General features: G+C 35.2%; 1 protein-coding gene and 1 pseudogene across 1 annotated transcript; both read right to left on the bottom strand.

Annotated features, from left to right (window-relative positions):
- Positions 1-3335: 3335 nt before the first annotated feature.
- On the bottom strand, positions 3336-25598 carry ANGPTL5 (angiopoietin like 5). The gene is given in 10 exon segments (XM_090267324.1): positions 3336-3679; positions 13726-13911; positions 15934-16005; positions 16008-16053; positions 17594-17694; positions 19840-19933; positions 20808-20911; positions 22900-23016; positions 23421-23475; positions 25518-25598. Coding segments are annotated over 10 exon segments (1176 nt in total). The 3' UTR covers positions 3336-3359.
- On the bottom strand, positions 5154-8443 carry LOC150018729 (FACT complex subunit SPT16 pseudogene; annotated as a pseudogene).
- Positions 25599-27201: the final 1603 nt, after the last annotated feature.

The raw sequence follows: 27201 nt of genomic DNA, 5'->3' as shown, positions 1-27201 counted from the left end.
TTGTTCAGCTTAACTCTTAGAATCTCATCTGCTTAGTGTAACTGTCAATATTTTAAATGTGTATTTACAGAATGTAAGGACCAGGAACTTTTGCAACCCTGTCATTAAAGTAATGAGAGAGGGAGAGAAGGAGGAAGGAAGAGAGAGGGAGTGAGAAATGGGGAGAGACAGAGAGAGAGAGAGATGTCACCGAGGTTTGCCGGAATAAGAAAACAGATCCAACAGGGCCTGGCTGTGACAGAATAGCCTTCTTATAGTCTTTAAAGGGAATTACCATAATAGACACACCCCCTAGACAAATGTAAATAACGTACAGCAATATATTCCAAAGCCAAATACAAATGATTTTTTTAAACAATTGTTTATTTTTTAAAATAATTTGTTTGTTTGTTTGTTTATATATTTTTAGAGAGAGGGGAAAGGAGAAAGAGAGGGAGAGAAACATCACTGTGTGGTTGCCTCTCACTTGCGCCCCCAACTGGGGACCGGACATGCAACCTAGTCATGTGCCCTGACTGGGAATCGAACCAGTCACACTTGGCTCTCAGGCCGACGCTCAGTCCACTGAGCCACAGCAGCCAGGGCATGATTTTCTTTTTAGAAATAGTTTTTATTGGTTTTTTCTATTTTATTTTTTTCTTGTATTTTTCCATTACCATTTATCCCCCCTATACTTTCTTCCTCCTCCATCCCCCACCCCCACAATCATGGTGCCCTTATTTTAAATTTATGGATACTTTTGAGAAAGATTTGAATATTCTAAGGGCTCATTGTCTCCTTCTTTTAGTAGCTTTCAAAGAGCAGGCTCAGTGTAATCTGCAGTGGCTCAATGGAAAGAACAAGTACCAGTCACTGAGTTTCAGTGGACTCCCCTTTCAACCAAGGCTACTTTCTCAACCCTGAAGAAAAATTGTTACAAAATTGACCTCCCAGAACATGAAGATAAGTAGGCTCTTCTATCTACCAGCCTATATATTTTTTCTCAATCAAACCTATGTCATATCTGCCATTGAGGCAGTGTATGTCCATGATCCCCTTGACACAACCAAAGTCCTCCTCACAACATTGTTCCTGCAACTCCAAACTGTTCCTGGTTCTCATACCCACTACTCAGCTTCATACATTGGAGGCCCTTTGCCTTAAGCCTTCTAACTGAAAACCATGATTGTGTTGTTATTTAGAGTTGTTTATGTTTCTTAGTAATGCTTTATAGTTATTTTCAAATAGATTATTACTTGCTTTTGGACTAATAAAACCATAGCTCTCAAAGCTGTTAACTTCTTTCTATTTATAACTAATCTATGATGATATAGAGAAAAACTTTCAGATCTGTATATATTTTTTTTGATTTTTAACTGAACACAGTTGCAATGTTTACTGATAATTAAGGTGTACCTTGATTAAAGAACCAAGTATTTCTATTCTTAAATGGAAACATTTATCTAGGAAAGTCCTCAGATCCTGAAAGAATGAATCTAGAATAATGTCATTCAAACCATAAGCCTTTACTGTGACCAAGGCCTTTAACACCTCCTTCTAAGACATGCGTGCATGCTATGAAGGTAGTAGATAGCAAAACAGGGACCAGTTTTCCTGATCCCTTAACTTCTAAGGGGCAGGTCACTTCATTTTTGGGAGTCTGAAGCTCAGGATTATTACCCAAGATATACCTTCTCCTTAGCAGTAAGTTCCTTAGCAGTAAGTGTTGAGGCCTCTTAATACTTTCACAGCTTTTCACAAGTCATCCCAGAGGTTATTGTCCCTTAGCCATTCAAAATCACATCTTTCCACTACCAAGACTAAAAAAATTAAAATTTCTTGCTGCTCTCTAGCTCTTTCTTTACCTTAACATCCCAACACTTATTTCCATTCTGCTTTTACCTTCAAAGTTTCCATTATCTCCATAGTCCTTATGGTGGAATTAAAAATGTGAAGCCCCTGGACCTTGTAATGCAATAAAGGAGATTTTGTGCCTGTGTAAACTCAGCAAGAATTTCAAGGCCTAGAGTCCACACTTCAGATATAGCTCGCTAAGTAGCAACATGATTTCCTTAATTTTAGTTAGATTTCTCTGATGTTCAAATCACTGTAGGTATAAAAGGCTGTGAACCCACAGTTCTGTGCTCCTCTAACCTGAACCTCAGCTGTGGCTCTATGAGTTGACAGGAGGGCATGGGGAAGCATGTTCATGCCCCTGAAACCTTATCTCATCTAAATTCTGTATATGATTTATTCACTGCTTGGAGAGGAGATCAAAGTGAAAGCAATTTGAACGGTGACCATGTAATTTTGCCCTTTCCTAAACTCAGATCAGATTCTGTATTCTGATCTATATTAATCCTATACCAGCTCAGATCTCACTCTGATATCTATATCCTTATATGTATTTTTAATTCAGTCCTTTTCCCACCTCATCTTTCAACTACTTCTACTCTCCTTGGTACATTGTATAATCCTAATTCTGGACAACGTACTTTTCTGTTTAACACTAATTATAACTTGTTTCCCTCATCTTTCTATCAATAACTGACACTTGGCCCAGCATGTGCCCTGCTGTCGTTTCCCATGGAGTCCTTACCACTCCAACTCCTTCCAACTTAGTGCAAAAAGTGGAGGAGACCAGCTTCCCAAAACCACATGTAGACCACTGATTCATCACTCTTTTCCTTCACTTAAAGTTCATACCATTTTTATTGGCTTAAAAGAGAAAGATGTACGTAAATATGTTTTAGAATGCAACTGATCAGGATACAAATGTACAGTAAATTTGTTACAAACAAGAATAAAAATCATTAATTACAATAAAATGTGAAACAAAAAAGACTTTATTTATGCATCAAAATTTTATTACTTGCAAAATATCATGGAATCACCTGGAAATAGTAAGGCTTTTAAATCATGTGAAGTTTAGATATTAATTAGTACAAAGCTATTCCTTATAATTGTCTTCAATAGAAACTATCTAAAGATTATATAGGCACCATTTAGAATAAATATAGAAATAAGTATAATCTTCTCTTCAGTTTTGCTAATAATTTATGATGGTTTAATGCTTTAAAGAAAATGGGAACATCTTCTAAAAAATATGTACTTCAGAAAGCAAATCATAATTTACTTAAAAGAAATTTTAGCATATATTTATATAGTTAGTAATAAAAGCATACATTGAGCCATGTTTTATTTTATTAAAACTCTACAAAAATTGAAGGTTTCTAATTATACTCTTAACCCCTAGATAATATCTATAGTTAAATTTTGGCTAAAATGTTTGAAACACTCAGCAAAAAGAGAAACGATGTAAAATCATTTATATATTATCAAAAATATCTGTGGAACATGCATTACAATTTAAAATGAAATTACTTAAAATATGGATTGTACGTTCTTCTAATTTTCATTGAAACAGATTTAATCTTGACAGGTAAACTGCTTTTGGTCCATGTGCCCCACTGAATTCCAGTTGCAAGCAATTTTCCAGGGGAATGATGAATGCCATTCAGATTTGCTAGATCACATTGGTTGAACCACCAGCCAGTGTTGTTACTGAAGTGTCTACAGCTCTTCAAAGACTGACCATTATCCACACACAAGGGACAACATCCATCATTCTCAACATCTGCTGTGCTGAACGGCATTGCATTTTGATTATCTTCTTGTCTGTAGCCATGGAAGGCATCACCTGGGTAAAACAGATTTGGTAAATGACTAAGTTTAAAGGCACTTTTTGTAATTTTCAGTTGACTTTTACCAGCCTATTATGCATCTAGAAATAAGATTTAAATTATTTTCTGCCAGCTTTCATATTATAAACCCACCTCCAGATTGCAATATGCAGAAATATGGTGCTGAATTTTTCAATATATTAGGGATATTTCAGTGGACATTTGATATAAAATTATAGTCCAAAATGGAAGTTTGCCTGTGTAGATATAATCAGATAATTTAGACCAGAGATGATCATGTCTAGACCTGCCATTCTTCGCGGAAGAGTAATGTGATGATTGTTAATTTAGGAAAAGAAAATAATTTACACATAATAGGTTTACATATCACTACCATTTAAAAAAAACAGTTTATTTATCTTTCTGTTCTTCTAAAATTGAAAATATCAAGTCCTACCGCTAAGGAGAAAAAAACAAACAAACAAACAAAATCTGAGACCCCTCCCCCCTCCTCTCTTAAAGTCACAGAACACAGAATGAACTGCAGTGGAACAGGTGGGTGCAGAGAACCAGGAGGGGGAGGATAGCAAGATAAACTCCCCAAATACTTAAAAAGCTGCTCAACAGAAACTGTGATAAATACAGGACAATGCAAGACAATTAAAAATAAGAAGCAGCAGTGATGAGAGGTCATGTTGTAGATGAGGCCTCCCTTCCTCTTTTCTTTTCTCATCTGGGTATTCAAGGCCCAACGCATGACTCTTGCCCCTTCCAGATCTAAATGTTGCCTCCTTTGAGCCCCCTTCGAAATTTTACTAGAAGCAGTATATAGCATTCTTACTCAAGTATATTAGAAAATAAACAATGGTAATATTGTTTCTACCAATGTACCATGTGTGAATTTGAAAGGAGGATGAAACTAAGCCAGGGAGTGTTACTGCTTCTTATGTTTTCCAAGGCAGCAAAAATACCCTAGAATCTGCAAGAGACAAGAAAGCAGGAAAACTCAGACAGAGGTACCACCGATCTGCCACTAGCTCAAGTTGTATGATTTATCACAATCATTAGCAAATTTGAAGAACCTGTTCTTGAGTTGTGAAAAGATGGAACTTAAAAGAGATCTGAGGAAGGTCATAGCAGTAGGGTAGGATGGAGGATCTAATCTGATGGTCAAGAACCATGGTACAAGTAGTTAAGTCACCTGGTACCAATATCTTGGAAATACAGCTTTGAGACATCAAAGAACAAGATATCAGAAGCCACTGATGTCCTGGCAGAAGGTGAGAGGAGAGAGAGGAATGACACGGTATTTATTAACAGCGGAAGCCTCTGCCCTTCTTCAAGAACACCTCCTGCCTTGCCATCTGGATGGGGCCATTGGCATGTGTCCTGGTGGGCCTGTAATTCCCCTAGTAGATTGGTCCACACAAAGAGCTCCCTAAACCCATAAACACAAATGGCAAAACTTCAAAAGAAAAAAAAGGAAAAAGTACAGTTTCTGTCATGTAAAATTTTCAGGGGTTGGCTGGAGGAAGAATGGAACCGAGGGCCAAAGTTCATAAGTTACTTCCTCTTTTTCTTAGTGGGTGCAGAGCTCTGTCTGGAACCACGGTTAGGACCACGGCCTGAACTGTGCACAGATACCTTCCTCTTCTGGCTCATACTTTGACTCTGTTCTTCTTCTTCCTCATAATGACTTTCACGGTCCGCTTTTTGGGCTTCTTCCTCTTGTTCATCCCAATCCTTTCCACTCTCTTCTTCACTGCCCAATGATTCCTTGGAATAGTCTGATTCTTCAGCTTCTGATGAATAATCTTCATCACTGTCCTCTTCTTCTTCTTCTTCATAGTCATCCTCTGAAGGATTAAAAGTCTCATCTTCAATTTCAGACTCTGAATCCCCTTCCTCAGCATCACTACCCTCACCCTCAGGTTCCAGGAAAGACCAGCCACCTTGTTCAAAGAAGCCCTCGGGGTCATCAACAATAGTCTTCATTATTTTAGTCCATTTGAGGGACTGTACTCCTTCCGTATACTTTATATCACAGGAATTCAACCATTCCTTGATGGGGTCAAGAGAGGCTATAGGAATGGCATTGATCATTGTCACTTTCTTGCTGTAGTCCTTGTAGACAATTACCATATCAAAGTTCTTCAGGTGAAACTGAACCCGCTCGAAGTGTATGAGCTCCACTTCATCCAATGTCACCACAAAGGGTGGCCATTCTCTAGTATTTACTAGCGCACTACTAGTGGGCTGAAGGAGGCAGGTACTCCTATAGGGAGCTCCATTAAATCCCAAGTCCCTAAAAGGCACTTCGAATTCCAGTTCTTCCTTAGTTAGAGCCTCTACTTTCTCAATGAAATTTTTAAAGGCAGTTTTCAGTTTGTGCCTCATTTCTCATTCCACCTGCTCAGCGTAGAGGTCATCTCGGTCATGCATATGCTGATGTCTCTCCAAGTCTGTGGTGATCTCTCCCACTTCTGTGTAAAACTGTACATCTGTGTGCCACTTCTTCCCAAACATGATAGCATTCTTGAGGTGAAAGCGCAAGACAATAATCATCTCTCCGTCACAGGGCTGGAACAATGCATGCTTGATGTTATTGTACAGAATATCCACTTTGTCTCCTCTAACAGAGGTGAAGCGGAAACCATTGACATGGGCCTCCAGGGAGCCTTGCATCCTCTTTTGGGCAATGTTTGGGTGAATGTATAAGTCTTTCAGTTTGGGGTTACTCCGATTTAAGTTGATCACCAGGGAGTCTTGTTTCACAGTGTCCTCCTTCTCTTTCTCTTCTGCTTCTCGAGTCTTATAACACTTCTGTACTTCTTTTACAATTCGGAAAGCATTCTGAAGGTTCAAGGCTGGTACTGTCTGTTCTCCAGGTGCCTTCATACTTGAAGCTCGGTATGTAATTTCCTTGACAAAAGTGGCTTCTGGGTTAGGGAAAATGTTGCCCTCATTCCTGCCTAGAGCACTGCCTGGGCAATAGAAGTTAATTCTCAAGTAAGTATAATCTCCTTCCACCGACATACTTATATTCTTGATTGTGGCAGTGTGAAAGGGTGTTGCTATTGCAAACACAGGCATTATTACAGTCTCATATTTCTTATCAATATAGATTTTCATTTCCCAAATATGTGGTTCCTTAGGCATCAAAGATGGGTTTTTATAGGACACATTAGATTTGCGAGCTTTCTGAATCTGCTGTTCTCCTTTCTGTTTAGTCAATCGCCTCTTTGCTTCCTCATTGAGTTGAGCTGCTAGTTCTTTTTGATGTGCTCTTCGCTTCTCTTCTGCAGTCATCTCATTTCATGTTCTTTCTGTAAGTAATGCTGCCCGAAAACCTCTTTCCAATAGGTCCTCAGCCTCATCTTTCTCCTCTTCCTCTTCTTCTTCATCCTCATTCTTTAGAAAAATGCCCACATTCTTTATTTTCTTCTTCACAGAAGTGAGAACAGTAGCTGGGCCATCCTCATCCACAAGTACTGTGTCACCAATGAATAGGGCATAGGTTTTCTCTTCTGGTTTCTTCCCTTACTTGTTAGTCAAGTCTGAGAATCCCAAATTGATGCTGAAAACCATTCATTTCTTCAGTTTGTACTGATTCTTACTATTAACTACTAAAGAGCCTCACAGAATTCAGTTCCCATTCCAAACCCTAGGTTTTTGGTAATTTTGTTCAGCAGTTCAGGCTTCTGCTTTTTAACCACGTCCATGACAGCATTATACACATCACGTATCTTCACACCATGTCTTAATTTCTTTAGAAGCTCCTCTTGAAGCTGGAGCAAAAAGTTATACTTTTCTTGAGCTTCCTGAGAAGGGTCAACCATCAAAGTGCGAACAAGGTTGGAGCAGTAAGATTTGAAGCGAACACCCATGGCACAAGTGATGGACCCAAAATGCATGTGATCCTTGTCACTCACCACACTGAACTTAAGATTATAGTTGCCACCACTCTGAATGATGGACTCAAAATGCATGTGATTCTTGTCACTCACCACACTGAATTCAAGATTATAGTTGCCACCACTCTGAATGATAGGATAACACATTTCCACAGTAGAGGGGTCTGCCCCAACTAGGTATTTTTTCTCCTCAATGGCTTTTTCCACAGACTCAGCCAGTTTGCTGTGACGAACTTTCTCATCTGCATCAACTATTTCCATTACTCTTTCCTTGAAGAATTTGTTGAAGACCTCAGAGGTGATGCTGGCTGCTTTCTTCATTATGTTGAACTCCCCGTCCTCCTTTACAGCAATGGTATAGGCCACAACTGCACTGATATCTATTTTGTCAAAGCCCTCTTTGTTGAGGCAGTCATTCCAGCTCTTTATGAACTCTCCAGGGAATTTGTCTTTGCTGAACACTCCAATCTTCTTGCCATTCTTGCTTTCTTTAATGGCTTCAATCATTTTGTCAAAGCTGCTCTTATTGCTTTCATTCTTTTCTCGTATCAGCAGTGTGATGGCAGGGGCTTCATTAGCATTCTCATTGCCCTTAGTGTTGGCAATCTGTTTTAAGAACTCCACTTTTTTCTTCCTGGCCATAAAAATGATTTTGTCATCACAGAAGAACATGATAGTATCAGTAAGTTCATCACCAAAGAGCCACGTCTGTAAGGCAGTTGACTTGGCATAGACAATTTCTTCATCAACACCCACTGATACAACAATGGCATCAACGTTAGCATACTCATCTTCTCCTTTCCACCAATTGCTGTACAGTCTCTTCGCTCACCAGTAATAAGCATCTTTGTCCAGAGTCACAGCCATAGCCACAGACACCGCTCCGCCTCGGGTCCCAAGAATCACATGAGGTCCCGGCTCCACCACCCGCTCTGGGCCCCGGAATCCCGCACTCTTCCCCACTACCATTTTACAGCCTTCTAGATAGAAAGAATGAATGTGAAGCATCTGCATTTAAAATTTTTAGGTTTATAACTAAAAATTGTTTGGTTTTATTTATAGGCTACCAAGTTTATATGAAATGCTCCATGCCCTCAAGAAAAAAAAATTAGGTACACTACTGAAATGTGCCTCTTTTTCATGGCTCTCCAGATAATATTTGAATTAACTGGAGAATAGTTAAAAGAATACAATTTTTAAAGGGCTTACATTAGACATTCTATATACAATATCCCTACAGCCCCTGGCTGGTTTGGCTCAGTGGATTGAGCGTCGGCCTGCGAGCTAAGTGTCGCTGGTTCGATCTTCCAGTCAGGGCACATCAGAGAAGGAAAACTCTGACTCCAAAAAACCTCCGCTGCCTTGCGGCATACCTCTTCAGGGGAAAGGCTAAGGGAGTAAACCCCGACAGAAAATCCGGAGCCGGAGTCCCTAAGGCGGTTTGACGTTGTAGTCAACACCGGCAACTCCTGCGGCGCACCTGAAGCCAAGCTGTATTGACTCCGTCTTTCCCTTGGACCCTTCAGCTGCGAAGAGAGGGGGGGTCTGCTGCATGGGCAACAGCAGACCCTCCATATCACCCTGCCCAGGCTCTGTAGCTTCAGCTTCACTGGAGAGGACACTCCAGCGTCATCACAAGATGTCGATTCAACACGGGAGGAGACAGATACCGTGTCACTCCCGAGTCGGACTGCACAGCCATTCTCGGCGGTGCAGATAGACTCTTAAGAAGCTACACCATCGTCTCTCGAGACGGACGGCTGCCGACGATACAATATCCCTGATATTCCCAATGATCTTCAAAAATTAAGTATCTTGGCCAAGGCAAACCAATTAACTAAGTGGAAAGAGTAAGAGTCATGTTTTGTTTTATAAAATTTGTATAAATAAAAGATTCTAATTAGTCTCATTCTACCTAGATTTAAATTGTAAGTAAACTTAGCTAATAAGTTTGAACTAAAAGTGAAGCTATGTAAAATCTTTGAAGAATTCAAAGCCTAAATATATTTCATTATGTTTTCATATGTTTAGCATCTCTTAAGATGTCTTTGAGGAGTCAGAGAACTTGATTAGCAGTGGAGGCCTATCCTATGCCTATACCCAGAGCTTTTGTCTCTGTTCTTCATGGGGGAAAATATGTCCACACTGCAAGTATTTGTAGAGAGAATATATTTTCAACACCCATATAGGACAATACCTTTCAGAAGTTCAGATGAGAGAGACAACATTTATGGAGCACTGCCTAAATTAAATGATCCATCCACAGATACAGTACTTTCCCTAGACTAAGTCTAACCAACCATCAGAAGGATCATACAAGGTCAATCCAGAAGGTATCTAGCCATGTAATATGAAAAATAGAGTCATTTATTGAGGAAGAAAAAAGAAACACTGTACATAGGACAATGATGCCTTGGACCCCTTCTTAAGTAGGCACCTTGAAATGTGATACAGTTCTCCCAATCTCCATCAGCTGCCCTGTCATATTTTCCTGAATCTCATCTATGGTCTGAAATCTCTTCCCTTTCAAAGGTGATTTTAGTTTTGGGAAAATCCAGAAGTCACAGGGTGCCAAATCTGGGCTGTAGGGGGCTAAAGTACTTGGGTGATTTGATGTTTCACAAAAGAAAACTCTGCATAAGATGTGATGCATGAGTGGGCATGTTTGTTGTAATGAAACTGCCAATCATCAGTTGCCCATAGCCGCAGCCGTCTAAATCATCCCAACAGTTTCCACAGAGGAATGTTCAAGCTTAGCACAAGATTTGATTGCAGATTCATTGCTGTACTTGTTCAGTAATTTTGAACGACAGTACACATGCTTATTCAATGGCATTATGGTCTCCACTGACTAGTACAGTGAAGTTGTCATTGTTCATACATGCACATTCCAGCCCACCTCCTTCACTGCCAGGCTATATCGATGTCACACAAACCATTCTCATTATATTATCAAGGGTCTGCTGCATGGGCAACAGCAAACCCTCCATATCACCCTGCCCAGGCTCTGTAGCTTCAGCTTCACTGGAGAGGACACTCCAGCATCATCGCAAGATGTCAATTCAACACGGGAGGAGACAGATACCGTGTCACTCCCGAGTCGGACTGCACAGCCATTCTCGGCGGTGCAGATAGACTCTTAAGAAGCTACACCATCGTCTCGAGACGGACGGGCATGGGCAACAGCAGACCCTCCATATTACCCTGCCCAGGCTCTATAGCTTCAGCTTCACTGGAGAGGACACTCCAGCGTCATCACAAGATGTCGATTCAACACGGGAGGAGACAGATACCGTGTCACTCCCGAGTCGGACTGCACAGCCATTCTCGGTGGTGCAGATAGACTCTTAAGAAGCTACACCATCGTCTCTCGAGATGGACGGCTGCCGACGATATATTATCAATGATTGAACTTTTTCCAGACAGACATCATACATCAAATCAGCTCCTTTCTGGATTATATTTAAGAAGTTATTTCAAAAATATAATGCACTTGTCTATTTTTTAAGAAAGAACACATTAAAACTCACCACCATGTTTTCTGTTAGAGTGTAGTTAAAGAACATAGCACAACATGGCACTTTGTTTTCTCTGAGAACCCAGAGAAATTTCTCTTGAGATTTAGAATCAGGAATGTATGTATTTTTTATGGAAAATTTGTTCAAATGTTCAACTTCCATATTTCTATGTTTGCTTTGAACTCAAAGTCAAATTTGTAGCCCACCTCTACCACATTCATGATCACACTCAAGTCCCTGGTTTCTATCTTTATATGCTTTTGATAACCTTTTTCTTTATTTTGGTTACATTTTATGATCAACAATTAAAAGTTACTTAACAACCTTATTGGAAAAATATAAGAGTATGCCAAAATTTGAGATTTATATAATGAAAAACCTTTTTTGCCATTATAAATTTTATTCTCTACTTAGATCCTAATCATCCTTTAGAGAAACCCCACATAAACTTTTCTTAATATAGTATGTTCCATATTCAGATAGTCTGTTACACTTTTCAAGATGCAACATTAAAAATTGTAAGCTTTTATTTTTTTAAGCTTATTTCTAGCTGCTTTACTGGAAAATTATATTTGTGATAGCCACAGCAATAAAAAAGTCATATTGTAATTATTTTGTGTTAGAAAAACATAGTCAAAATAGCCTACACACTCAACTACCAAAATGCCTTCTCAAGTTGCTTCTATATGTGCTTCAAATTCATTCCTCTTCTCTCCTCCAGCCTCTTCATTCCTGAATGATGTCTTCTCAGCACTTTTAATGTATCTTTTCCATTTACATTTAAAATAGCTTATCTTCCCTATCCTGAAGTGAAACACTATCACACAAAACAAAGCAAAACAGAAAAAAAAATCCATGATTCTTCCAGTTCCAGTACGTATCTCGTTCATATCTGTCTTCAAAAATGATGAACCGGAGTATCCTTGACATTTCATACCATGCTAATCAACCATTAATGTTCACTTATTTGACTGATAGCTCTATCTAGGTGATGTCCTTTCCTCTCCAAGGTTTAGTAGCTCTTTAAAATTCTCTGTCTATATCAAGATTTGAAAGATTTCAGAGTTACATCTAATATCCCAAGGCAAAAACCCCCTCAAAGATGTCAAAGATTCCAACCATACCAGACAACTCTTCATATCCAATAATTTCCCTCCCTCTGTACTTTGACTCAAGCCATTATGTTTGCCAGCATTCATTTGCCAGAAGTCTATCCATTCCTGCAAGTACAGAAGAGTGGTTGTCAACTATAAAGGTACCAAAATATCCATCTATGAATGCCAATACCTCGGTCCACATTTACTGATTCAGATTCTGCAGGACTCTCAAAAGCTTCCCAGGTTGAATCTAATATTAACCCCTTGTTCAAACTACTTTTCCATGATAATTTTATGTGTGCAATCAATTAGAATCATTTTCTCCTTTATTTTTTCATGAGCAAAATGATTTATTTTCATCTGCTGATTTCTATGACACCTGAATTGGTACACATATTGATTTATCTGTTTTTCTTACCTAGATATCTATAAAAATCAGATCATCTTTAAATTAAATTTAGATCTATCTTGAGATTAGTATACTGAACATAAATAAATAGCATTTAATCTACTTTTTCAATACATGCATGTAACTTGATGTTTCTTTTAAATAATCAAGTATAGGAACAATAAACCCGAAAATCAGACAGCATTGTGAAAAACACATTATTTCAAGTAAGTATTTCAATTTAATATATAGGATAGTTAACGCATCCAATTTATTTCTATTTTATTGTAATAAAATTAATTTTCAGTAGTATATTTGATATAATATTTTTAGTAGAGCAGAGTGTTCCTTTAGAGAGTTGCTTAATATGTTCTGTTCAACTTGGTTTTTCTTTCAGTGAGTAGTAACACAAAATAGTAATTTTTTCCTTCCTTTTTTAACCTCCAAAGCTTTATCAGTATTCTATTTACAGTTTTATTTATCTACCCCTCTATACTGTGGTCACTTAAAGACTTAGAAATATATATCATTTATTTTTGGATTTCTAACACTAAAAATACATATTGAACAAGTACCATAATGAGCAACTAGAGAGTTAAATTTAGTAGTTCTTATCTCAAATTTAAACTTTTAATATCAAAATATAAATTTAACATCAAACATCATGTATTCTGACGTTCTAAAAAATTAAGTTTATGTGGAAATGAGTAGGTGCACCAAGACACTGAACTAGTTATTCTGTCGCCATCTTGGGCTCTTGCCAGCTCAGATGTGATAAGCTGGGAATCTTATTCTGTTATATTTCTTAATTTGTAAAGTGAGACGAGTAAAGATCGACTCTAGCATTTTATGACTTCTAAATGCCAGGCTCTCGGAACATGAAAATATAAATAATATCTTCCAAGTCTAATCCACAGGCTCTTTATCTAGAGAATCAGCTGAGATGACATATGACAAATAATGATGTGGTACAATAATCATAACACAGTTGTAAAACTCAAGACCTGGCCAGTTTTCTCATTCTTAATCTTTTCTCTTATTAGTTATGCATCATATACCAAGAGAAATGCATCACTTTTATCTTCACCTAATATTGAGTCAGTTATACTTAAAACTTTGAGGTAAGTTTAGAAATTAAAAACTTACCAGCATTTCCTGAATACCGTCCTAAGTGAATTTTAAAAAATCTTGTTTCATCCTCCAGCCAAAAATTATCATATGATGCATAGGCCAACATGTCATCTTCAGATTCCAATGCCACATACAGCATAAAGCTGGTATTTTTCTGACTTACTACATAAAAAACCTTTTTTAGTCCTAGCCAAAACTCACCTGTAAAACAAAAAGAGCTTTTTAAAATATATTTTAATACAAATCAGAATAACCCTTTATTATTGAGTTTTGGGTGTTGTTTAATATTTCTATAATTCTGAAATCACTCACATAACTCTTTGGAGGGACTGGATGGTCCTCATTTAAATTAACAGTGTTTGCCTAATTTGCAAAATTAAAAAAAAAAATCTTCCCACTTCTACTTCTCTAGACTGGGGATAACTAGACTCTGGTTCATTTTTATTTACCCAAATTAAATTCAAAAATTCATTAAATATTAATTAAGTAAAAAGTCAAGTTTTACCTTAAAATATATCAATAAAAAGCCAGTTGAAATATTACAGCAGGTCATAAAATGATGGCCATTGGTAAATATAACAGGTTTAACCTCCAAATCAACACCTCATAGTGATACATTTCCTGACAATGCTCAGTTGAAATTATTTTTTTCTGTCTTTGAAAATAACGCTTTGTGAACAATTATGTCTTTGTTATAAATGCAGCTTGTGAATTACTTATGAATGAAAACATAATGTAACAACACTGGAGTATCCCCACATTTAGGGTCAATATTTCCAAGACAATTGTAGATCTCGGATGAATTATTAACCCCCTAATTCAGACTGCATACCTCTTGTATGTTCTAGCCAATGGGTTTCTACTTCCCCCACCCACCAGGGCATAGCCTTAATGTGTACACTCCTGCTCTACAATATATTTCTCTACATGAATCATGAAATAAGGAAGTAAGGGTCTAGTCAAAATAAACCTCAAAGAGTTGGGAAGACAGTGTGACAAGTTCAAACTTTTAAAGCTATAGCTAAGAAACTAACTCCCCCTCCAGGGCATACAGGAATATTTTAGCTACACACCCATTTAGAATTGAAAATTATCCTGAAGAAGTACTGGAAGAAAAGGGGTACGGGAAGTAATAAAAAAGTAAAGGAAGTAACATGAGTCCCTAAGGGGTCTGTGTACTGTCTCAAAGTCTATGACTGTCCATTTTCAATGTCCCTGCCATCTTTGCCCTTTACCACAACTCCAAATTTAAGACTTAACAATGTATTTAACTTAATGTCAAGTTTTTTTAAACATATATATGGTACAAAGTAGTCTGTTCATGTTTAAGATACTTGCCTGAAGACCTTTTTGTCAAAATTCATACAATTTCCCTGTAGAAATAAGCATAATGTAAGGAAAATGACAATTCAGAGCCTGAATTCAGGAAAGAAGCACTCACTGGAAATTTGGAGGTTAATGTTGAGAAAACATAGATATTTGGCCTTATACATAACATTTTATTACATTTTATATTTCTTCTAAAATTACTGGCATTCAGTCCTAAATGCTTAGGTGACATTTTTATGAGATGCTAAATATTTAAATTATAATAATAGTAATTTAAAATAGCATAACATGATCAAAATCACCTGCAAACATTCCAATTAATGTAAAATATACAGTTATCAGAAATACTGATATTTCTATACTGTTGTGTGGCAATAATGTAAACAAATTTTACAATCAACCTGAAGTTTACATTTTTCAAATTTTGAACATAGTGATTTTAATTGATATTTTTATAAAACACTACTCCCAGTTCACATTATTTAAATTTGTACAGTCAGATTCCTAAATTCTTTATTATTTACTTGTGTAGACAAAACACATATCTGAACATTTTCAAGATTTATGACAACCATGCCCATTCAATCTTTCAGTCTACAGATAGTTGTTGATCACCTATCAAGCTCTGCTGTGTACACAGCAAATGCTTAATAAACACCCAATTTAGAATTTTCACCCAAGTCACATTCCAACAGGTATCTAAAATTAAAGCTTTTCAAATTCCAACTGAAGATCTATTCATTTTAAATAATTTGGTGTATTAAGAGAGAGTGATTTAGTCATATTTTGATATTCACAGGATTTGCTATTTTTACTAACAATTTGACCAAGAGACAGTCTGTAAGTATAATACCAAAAAGAAGAAAAAAAGAGGAGAAATGGATATAATTTGACCTAAAAGGTCGCCAAATCCATCCAGATAATAACCCCACAACCTTTGGAAATCAGTTATCCCATCAATCCTTTCTGTATCACAGTCCATCCACCTCCTCTGTAATCCATGTCACACATTACCTAAAATAGACCCAGAAAAGACAAAAATAACATACAGTGATTTTCATTCTTTCATATAAAACTTATGTTTCACCCTTAAGCCTAGAGAAAGAGAAGATACTTTTACTGACAATATCAATGCACTTGTATGATATTAATATATTCAGATTTTTTTAATTTCTAGAAATAATTTTATCACAAAAAAACTTGTAGTTAACTCAAGTATATCCCCTGTATCAGTCATGTTTAAATATATAGGTGTTTGTAGCATTTTAAGGTTATTCTCTTATTCCTTAACTCTAAACAGTTTTCAACTGAGTAATAACAGTACCGATAAGATATAGCAGAGTGATGTATTTCTTTACAAATTGAAAATGCTGATTTAACTTTTTAAGTGTTAAATATTCCCATGTGCCTATCTTTGTTCTTTTCTCAAAAAGCCTGGAGGGACTGTGTTTAGACTGAATTTTCAGACAGAAAGGCATAATCTGTGTCCCATCTCAGCAGGCACTCATAGGTTTATCTGTTGGTACTGTGTAAAATGCCCCTAAGAGGACCACTGTAGGGAACCCATAGAAGTAACAGAAGGAGGAAATCAGAGCAAAACTCTACATTAGAAACATCCTACTGCACAGAGGAAGGCAGCATGGAGGAAGTTAGGTATCCAATGCTTTCCCATAGATAAGGTAATTATGTATCCCACTCTTCAAAAATTATAAGTCTTCCCTTTCCACATCTATTCAGGCCCATTTTTGAATCTGTAGGTGAAGTAATTTAAGTAATTTAAAAATTATTTCCTACCTAATTCCTAATTTTTTGACATCTTGTCAATAGATGTCAAAAAATAATGTTAGTAACTCTAAGAAAAGAAATTGGTAGTTCTAGTTAGAAAAAAATACTTTATAGTGTAATAAAGACTATCAAAAAAGTATAAATCTGTGTCATTAAACTTAAAAAAGGGACCTGGGAAAAGTATATATGTAATATACATATAATAACACATAATTTTTAGTAGAAACTTCTAGAAATCCCAGCATAGAACTACTAAGAATAGACATTAGTAATTTATTTTATTCAATCAGCTTCTCAATTTGTCTCACTTTAATGGTTTTTTTAATTATTAATTTTTTATACAATCACATAAAATCACTTGTCATACAAAAAAATATAACCATAAGTAAGAAGGAAAGTCAAAAGTATTTTTAGTAAGCTCTAAGGCAAAGCACACTATAATTTTCTAATATCCATAAATTAATTAAAGCAAGTAAGTATTTATATTGCACAGTTCTGCCTACTATAAGTATGATATAAGATCTTACACCAAAAGCATTTACTTTGAAAAGTATAAGCAAGAAAACTCAAAGAGAAAAGTGAAAGATTACCTAGTTCTTTTACACATTTGTGGTTTGGACAAAAAATTCCAAAAAAACAAAATTTTGAATCTGGAACTTTTACTAATTGATTTAAGTTTTTCAAGAAAAATATAAATATTAAAACAATTAAAGTTTAATATTAATTAAATTAGTTGAATACTTATCCTATTATAAGGGGAAAATTTTACCTCAAATGGGTAGCTAGATCCTTCTGGAGAGATTATATATAAACCACTTGGTGTTTTGATAATAGAGCCAACAGTATCTTTAATATCAGTATAATCTAAACCTAGAAAAGTAAAATTAGTTATTCATGATATTTTCAAGAGTACATTTAAGACAATCATATTATTGTAGATAATTAACAGTGCTCTCTGAAATTATTATAATTTCCATTAATGATGTGATGATTTTAACTCTTGGAAGTGGTAAATGATTTCAATTTTAAAATTAAGGAGAAAATGCATTAAAAAACTAGGATTAAAGAATGTATACTGCAATAAACTTAACATCACTATTAGTTATTAGCATTCAATGTTGTTTAAAAGTTTCACTTGGGATTAACTTATTTAACATATTTTATAATTACACATTTTCCTGACCAATAAATAATGCCCTTTCATGAATTTAGGATTATCTTGGGGGCATAATGTGTAAAGGTAATCTATATGTATGAGGAGGAGAAAACCCAAAGGAATTAAGTAGATTAACTACTATAGTCATATTTTTGACTGCTCTATTCAAAACCTCAGAAACTCTGATGTGTTGGGGACCATTCTTACAAGCAGCAAAGGGAGAGAAGGACAAAATCACTTTCTTCACCAAGAAGAAATTATGCTTGAAGCTAGAGCTTATTCTGTTGATAAAAGAATTATAGCACCCTATAATCATTGTCCCCAAGCATTCTACAGTTGCCAGAGAATTGTAACATTATTTATGTGGCTATGGATATTCCATCTTACTCTAAGATACTTTACTCTGTATTATCTTTAATAAATACAATAAAATAAATTCAACTCTTACAAGTGTCAATTACCCAGAAAAACAACTATATAAAAGCCTAGGACTCCAGAGCCAGGAGCCTGGGTTAGAGTTCTAGTTTCACTCCTTACTAATTGAGAACATTACCTAAATTACTTAAACTCTTTTCTTCAATATCTAATTTGTAGTGTTATTCTGATGATTTACATCATAAGGCTTTATGTAAAGGATTTAGCACAGTGCCTAGCACACAGTAAATATTCAAAAAATGTCATCTACAAAAACTTAGCTATGAAATTATTTGCCTTTCCCTTCATTTACAGGAGACATTTATTTGTTGCCTTTGTTCTGAATTACTGAGGCATTCTTATAATAAATTTATGCTCCAGGATATGATAGAAGTTGCCAATGAAAGACTGATCTGGGTTGGATTATCTACTTTGACATCACCATCCAAATAAGTGTGAACAGATTATTTAGATTTTTCTGGGCTGCATATTTCTCATCTAATAATAATCACCATCACAGCAAACCCTTATATTGCCTTCCTATGCATCAGGCAGTATTTTAGGAGTTTTTCGTATATTTACTCAGTTAATCCTCACAATCACCATGTGAAGTAGATATTGTCAGTTACTGATGAGGAAAACTGATATTAAGGAAACAATGGATAAGGGATTTTAAAAAGGCCTTCTGACATCAGACTGCATGCTCTTCATCACCTTGTAACACTACCCACCTACAGTGGTTATTGGAAATAAATGAGATACAATAAAAAAATAACAAAATAACAGGTGAGTGCTTATATTAATACTTGACACATAGGAGATTCTCAATAAATGTTCATACCCTTCCCTTTGTAAAGAATAAAAGGAGGTCATATACTACTAGGCCCTCAATAATATTTTTATCTGCTTGGAACTTTTTGATATTAATTCATATTTATAAGATTTGTGGGCATTTTTCTTGGAAACCCATGCCTCTGGAAATTACTAGACTGTGTTTTAGTATAAAAAGTGCTAAATTCTAGTTTATTTCTGTCTTCTTTCTTTTTCTTTTCAAATTTTAAGTCCCAACTCTAAACATTTTAAACATGTCAAAAATACTTTTTGTACGTGGGAGGAACTCTTAAACTTTCTTCTAATTGAAGATTAATTATTAATAAAATGTAAAGGGAAGCCCAGAATTCAATTACATAAAAGTATGCTATTTTCAAGACTCAAAATATCTGTGTACAGCCATGGCTTTCAAACGGTCAGAAAAGTTTCCCAATTTAGGAAAGTATACATAGTGTGGGTTGATATATGCTTAATGGTAGGTATTATTCCTCCAGTCTGTTAAGATAATGATGAGCTGTATTTTTTAAACAAAACTTCTAAATGTCCCAACCTGTCCAGGAAAACTTTAAGCAATAACAGAAAAGTATGAAAGGCTGAAACACCAAAGTATGTACCATGTGACTGAACTGGTCTGTGAGGAAAAGAATCCAACAGTTTTCTAAAAACTTCAGTAGTCAAAAGGAGAACTCGATTCATGAGCTCATTAACCTAAATATACATGCACACAAGTAAGCAAATTTATATTTGAACATACCTCCATTAGCTGAATTCTATATAACTAACATCGCTACACCTCTTAGAAATAAATACAGCTCTGAAACATACATAATGGCCATTTTCCTACATTGAATCCTTTACTATTTTAACCAAGCAGGAAAAGCGTAGCAAAATAGCAACCATTAAATTCAACACTGTTTACCTCCTGCTCTTGCTTTTATCTGACCATTTCTGCATTTGACTGCTCTTGCAAATCTATTCTTTATATCTTGCTTGAACCATTGTTGTAGTTTCCTATCCTAAATCCCTGCCCCCTTTTTCTGCTCTTAATCAAGTCACCCTTCACACCAGCTGCCAATCTGGTCATTTCATTTCCCTGCTTAGATATTTAGGTGACTCACTGGTGTGGCATGATTTCTTTCTACATCCTTAATTCAGCAACCACTCCATTCCTGCACCAACTCCAAGTATTTCCACAAAATGCAAGACTCCACCCTTCTTACCCAAGCTTAGTGACCTTTGAAACATTTATTCATCTTTCATGACTCAGCTCAGAAACTCTATCATCTGGGACGGTTTCTCACATCTTGGATCTTGGATATCTCTTTTGTGTCATTCTAACAGCATTTGCAACATTTTCAACATATTATTCTGCTCTTCTAGACTGTATAACCCTCAAGCAAAGGCCTTCTTTTTTGTTGTTGTTATTAGTTTCTGTTTGCCTGAGGCTTGCTATGGTGCCTCCAACATAATAGACACTAATAAGATGTGTGGACATGAATGCATTAAACAATTAATGATTGTACCTCTAGCTAACTATATCACTTTGCAAATACAATAACAACACAATACCCAAAATCCATACCTGGTTAGATAAGTAATCCAAGGAAGCTTGCTGCTCCTCCATTATATTTCTTAGTAATTTTTTGGTACTTTGTGTGTAAGAAACAATAGAATTTTGCAAATGTCCTTAAATCATAATAAAAAGTGTTTGCTAAATATTAAGTTGTTATAGAAACCAATCACAGTGAAAAATAATGAATTTCACATAATTTTAGATAAATATGTAAACAATAATATCTATATCTAAATACTCAAAATTGTATATTCTATTTAGTGTACATTCTGAATAACTCAGGATAAACTAAGAACACAACTGTTTAAACACTTCTTGATGAAACTATGCTTCCTAATAATTTAATTAACCTTAATTTAATCTAATTGAAAGACAACATTTTGAATATCAATTCTCACTTTATAAGGTGAGTGGTATAGAAACAGGAGGTCCAAGGCTCATTGATGCCTAGTATATAAGAAAGTAAAAGGCAATAATTCCCTATTATGCAATTTAATTTTAAAATTAACCTTTTTAAAATGTTTATATTAATGCTGTATTTTTATATAAACAAATGAAACACACATACATGTGCACACATCATAAATAGTCAAAATTTTTGGTTGGTTGGTTTCTTATTTAATTTTCACTATATATTTTCCTTTTTAACAATGTTTTTTATTTTTAAACAATCTCACTGATAGGATAGTTGCAAGAAGAGTACAAAGAACTTTTTCCTAAATTATTTGAGAGCATGCTGCCATGATGTCCCTGGATATTTCAGTGTGTATGTCTTACACCCAGACATGCTCTATAACACACTCATCAAAATCAAAATAAACATTGACTACCATGTATTTATGAGACCTCATGCAAGTTTCTCCAATTATACTGATGATGTCCTTTATAACAAAAGAAACCACACATTATTGCATAAATTATTCTTTTAAAATTTGTTTTATTTCTTTTATGTTCACTCAAGCATAGAATCACATTAATAATTCTTGAAATTTTAAAATCTACCTCACCCAGACTTCATCTTCTTTTTTACTTTGTCTCTTAGTTTCTACTACATTTTCCTGATTTTAGACATGTTTTTTCTTTTTAAAGAACATTTTTATTTTTGTTTTTACTGAATTTATTGGATTGACATTGGTTAATAAAATTATATAAGTTTCAGGTGTACAATTCTATAATACATCATCTGGATATTATATTGTGTGTTCTCCATGCAAAGTCAAGTCTCCTTCCATCACCATTATCTCTCCTTTATCTTCTAGTTTCCCTCACCCCTGTTTCCTTCTGGTAATCATAATACTGTTGTCTGTGAGGGTGTTTTGTTCTGTTTTGCTTTTGCCTAATTCCTTCACCTTTTCCACCCAACCCCACATCCTCCCTTCTCTCTGACAGCTGTCAGTCCCTTCTCTATCTATGTATCTATTACTGTTTAGTTTGTTAGTTTATTTTGTTCGTAATACTTAAAGCTCCACTCCCTGGTTTGAGAAGCCTGACACACTTGTGTCATACATAGAATTAAGCATATTAAAGTAAGCTTTTTATACTTTCTAACTTAGGAATTACAGTAAGAACTGAATCAAATCACTACCTCTTCCATTTCTGGTTCCCCTTCTTCATTTAAGCCCTACATATGTATAATACATCATGAAAATTACTGCATTGTTACTAAATAGTTTTAAATAAGAATTGGGATTTCAAAACTTTTTTTTTTGTTACATAAATTGTTGTGAATTTTTATTATACTTTGTAGTATTTATTCAGTATTAATGAATTACCCCCTCAAAGCTAAAGTGAAATTTCCTATTGTCTCAAATGGAAGTAAGAAAATAGCTCTAGGCAAATTGATACAATGCTACTATCAGTGCCCTCTGGCTTGTCCCTGCCTTCAGTGGTCTCATGATGCTAGGGGGTTATATAGAAGGATTTGATCATTTATCAAATATTTACTAAGCCCATACCATGTGTCAAACACATAAAACCTCTGGCCTAGGATGATCAGGATATATATAAAATAACCCAAACAGAAGTTAAGGCATATTTTTTCTATGTCTAGCCTAGCAATAATAAAATCATAAACCATTATAATAATGGTAATTTGTAATACTACACATGATATATTTTTCTTCTCATGTAATTTTAGTTTTAATATCACATGATTCCTCACAGTCTTCCTTATAAACAGTATCATTATCTTTACTTTCATCTTTTGCGTGAGATACATCTTCACATTAAAAAAGATATAAGAAAAATTATATGAAGTACATTATATGGCCTAATATACAATAAACAAACAGATTAAATAGAAACGATGATATTTCATGACCTAACAAGGATGATCATTTGGGGGAAAAATGAATGGGTTAATTCAAACTTGCATAAATAAACCCTACAGGTAGATTTTGGTGTGAATACTAATTATAAGTTAGTACAACACTTCTGTTTTCCTCCTTTCTTCTTAAATTCACAAAGGACTGATAATCATCCCCTGGTATCCACAGAGATTTGTCCCAGGAACCCTGAAGATATCCAAATCCACAGATGCTCAAGTACCTTATGTAAAATGGCATAGTATTTGCATATAACCTACACATTCTTCCTGTGTACTTTAAATCATATCTAGATTACTTGTAATAGCTAGTACAATGTAAATGCTGTGTAAATAGTTGTTAAACCATATCATCTGGGGAATAATGACCAAGAAAAGGTTTGCACCTGTCCAGTACAGATGCAACTATCATAGGCCTGGCTACATGGTAAATGTCAGCAACAACAAAACTTGTTTTCCAAATATTTTTCAATCTGCAGTTAGTTGACTATGGATGCAGAACCTACAGATGCAGAGAGCCAACTGCATTTAGGCTCAGCTTTCTATAACTGTGGCTCTGTGTGGCTTTAATTTTTGCACATTTGCGTGTGTGGTAAAGTGCTAAGCCATACGTCTTCTGGGAATCTTGCAATTTGAAGTCCCTTGAACATGGACTAAGAAGGTTCCCTGAGATACCTACAACATTGCTATGCCAAAGGGACTTCCTGCCACTAATTATTAGAAATTATGTTCAGGGGTGATGGGGGTGGAGAAATGTGTAGTAGAATTGTTACTTTTGTAGAAGCTAAAGTATTTAGAGATTTAAAAGTAAATTACTCATAGGTTCGAAAGGCATCAGTAATAACAAGGAAAAAAGCATGGAATTTTTCTTTGCAAAATCAATAACAGATGGCATTTTTTACAAAGCCAGCTACAGTTGTTATTCCAACAGTATCTATTCTTGGTGCTACAGTTTCTTCAATGTTAAAATATTCTTTAATAGAAGTTATGTTGATCTAAATAACTCTTATTTTAAAAAATAATAATAACAAGCTTTGTCCTCCCTTGACCTGGATATTGAGAGAAAGGTAAAGAGCTAATCATTTATAAAAGATATCTGACCCAAGAAGATAAATATTTTATTAGATAGATCTACTTTTCACTTCTTGCTCTTTTTCTTCTACTCCTATAATAATTGACATACTAGATGTTTTCAAAAACCTAGGTTACAAGTATATTTTTTCATATTTAAATAAAACTTAAATATTTAGTATTTTAGAGAATTAAGTTATTAATATTTCTTTAGCTTTGCTAGTATTTATTCTTCCTTAACTTTGGAACTTCAGAATTTGGTATCCATACAGTGGTAAATATTTAAATATCGTCGTCGGCAGCCGTCCGTCTCGAGAGACGATGGTGTAGCTTCTTAAGAGTCTATCTGCACCGCCGAGAATGGTTGTGCAGTCCGACTCGGGAGTGACCCGGTATTTGTCTCCTCCCGTGTTGAATCGACATCTTGCGATGACGCTGGAATGTACTCTCCAGTGAAGCTGAAGCTACAGAGCCTGGGCAGGGTGATATGGAGGGTCTGCTGTTGCCCATGCAGCAGACACCCCCTCTCTTCGCAGCTGAAGGGTCCAAGGGAAAGACGGAGTCAATACAGCTTGGTTTCAGGTGCGCCGCAGGAGTTGCCAGTGTTGACTACAACGTCAAACCGCCTTAGGGACTCCGGCTCCGGATTTTCTGTCGGGGTTTACTCCCTTAGCCTTTCCCCTGAAGAGGTATGCCACAAGGCAGCGGAGGTTTTTTGGAGTCAGAGTTTTCCTTCTCTGATGTGCCCTGACTGGAAGATCGAACCAGCAACACTTAGCTCGCAGGCCGACGCTCAATCCACTGAGCCAAACCAGCCAGGACCAAATATTTAAATATATAGCATACAAATCCCCATATACTCATAGCATTGTATACAATATGTTAGCTATTACTCTGACATTGTTTTAAATAAAATTTTCTAATGTCTTAGGTAATCATTCACAAGACTATATTTGAAATATAAAAGTTTATAAGATAGTTTTTTTAAGTGAAGTGATTTTTTAATAACCTAACAGATAATTCATTATCAAAATTAATCAAAGAGTTGCTAGTTATTTTTTAAACTAAACCTGCAATTTCTTTAAAATATTTTCACAAGAAATATATCAAGAGTCAATCCTCAGTTTATGGTTTTCTAAATTTAAAAATAACATCATTTAAGCAAAGTTTCAGCATTTCTAAATAAAAACTTTAATTTTTTCATAAATTATATTGGGTAGTATAATTAATATTTTTAAACATCTAATATAAATCCTTAAAACCATATAATCATGTTTTCCTAGGTAAAATAATATTGCTGAAATGCTTAATAAAGATTGATGTACACAGTTATCTTGTATAGTTTCTCCAAAAATAATAATACATATATTTGTGAACAAGAGTGAGACTTGGGAAAGATACATCATATTTTTCTTGGAGAAATAAAAACTTCTTCAAATATCAGTCAGCTGTCTGTGGAAAGATCTACAGTGCATAGAGTCTTCAATCAAAAACTTCCGGAAGGTGTACAACAAAAACAGAAGCCAATACTTACTGGTTTCCATGCCCTCGTTTGAAACAACACCCTTAATATGAAAAACAAGGTAGCCTCTAGAGATCCTGTCATTTGAAGTTATAAAAAAACCCTCTTTTTACCACTACATGCATTCATTATAAATCCATGCTTTTGGAATATGAGCAATAAATAGTTAGATCATGAATTTATAAATCCATCTAATTTTTATGAGTCAGAATTTTTTGCATTAGAATAATGACTTAGATAAGATGTTTCTCAATAATTATGAACTAGTTTGAATAAAAATAATAAGAAAGTAGAAATAAGAGATGGCATGGGAATAGTATTACATTGGAACTATTTCTACAAAATGCTAAGTAAAAATTTAATGAATGTGGACTTCCACAGCAAATAATTCAGAGTTAAAATATGCTTCAAACTGAATTTAGCTGTCAATGATGGTCATATTAAGCTCATAAACATCAAATTTCTAGTACTCTGATGTATGTTTTATATCTATATTGTTAAAAGTTAATAATTTTTAAACACAAGAGAACTATTGTTATTGAAAATTCTATGAAAGCTGATAGATCAATGTTTGTAACAGGTCTTCATTCTCTGATACAATGGCTCCTTTTCTTCATTATAAATATGCCTAAGTCTTTACTATCTTAAAATTAAGAGGCAAAGCTTTCTGTTCAAGGTATTTTCTCTATTTTCTTTTCTAGTCTGAGAACAACAAGTCAGAGACCATAGTTTTTATGTCTCTAGCATAGTGATTGGTATACAATAGGCACTCAAATATAAATTAGTAAAGTAATATCCTAAGTATTCTCTGACATTATTTCCTCACTGTCTATTATTTAAACCCAAACAACTCTTATCTCTTAACCTAGTGAAACTTATTCAGTTTCTCCAGTGAGGCAGTATGGGGTGATTAGGAATGCTAGCTCTGGGACCAGTTGCATGGGTTTGAGTCTTGATTCCCCCCTCCCTTGCTCTGGAAACTTGGGAAAAGGTACCTAATATCACAGTAGCTTAATTACTTTCTTTGCAGAATGGGGATGATTGTGTGGATTCAATGATTTAATACATGTAAGCACTTAGCATAGTACATGAAAAATAAAAAGCAAATGTTAGATGGTGTCATTATTATTTTACTTGTCTATAATACGACTCTAACATATGACTTTAAAAACTATACTAGTAGATGAGTATATACCTTAATTTTAAATATCTAGTTTAAGTCTTATGAAATTCAAATGAAGATGGCAGATCTTGAGCAATTTTTAACCAGCCAGACATTAAAATTCTTTGTTCTTTCATAGCTTGCCAAGAGACAAATTCAGAAAACTTTTACTTGAGGAAAAACAAAAACTTCAGCAGAAGGTGGAAAAAATAGCCTTAGCCAAGATGAAAGTGAAACTTCAATAAATTGTTCATCACAGGATGCCTTGCGATATAACTCACAAGGTTATAGCAGTATTAAAATTAGATTAAGTTATGGAACTATG

This window comes from Furipterus horrens, unplaced genomic scaffold (genome assembly GCF_987537825.1).
Source record: "Furipterus horrens unplaced genomic scaffold, mFurHor1.1.pri manual_scaffold_2, whole genome shotgun sequence".
Taxonomy (NCBI): domain Eukaryota; kingdom Metazoa; phylum Chordata; class Mammalia; order Chiroptera; family Furipteridae; genus Furipterus; species Furipterus horrens.
Note: the sequence above shows the minus strand (reverse complement) of the source record. Positions and strands in the feature narration are given on the sequence as shown.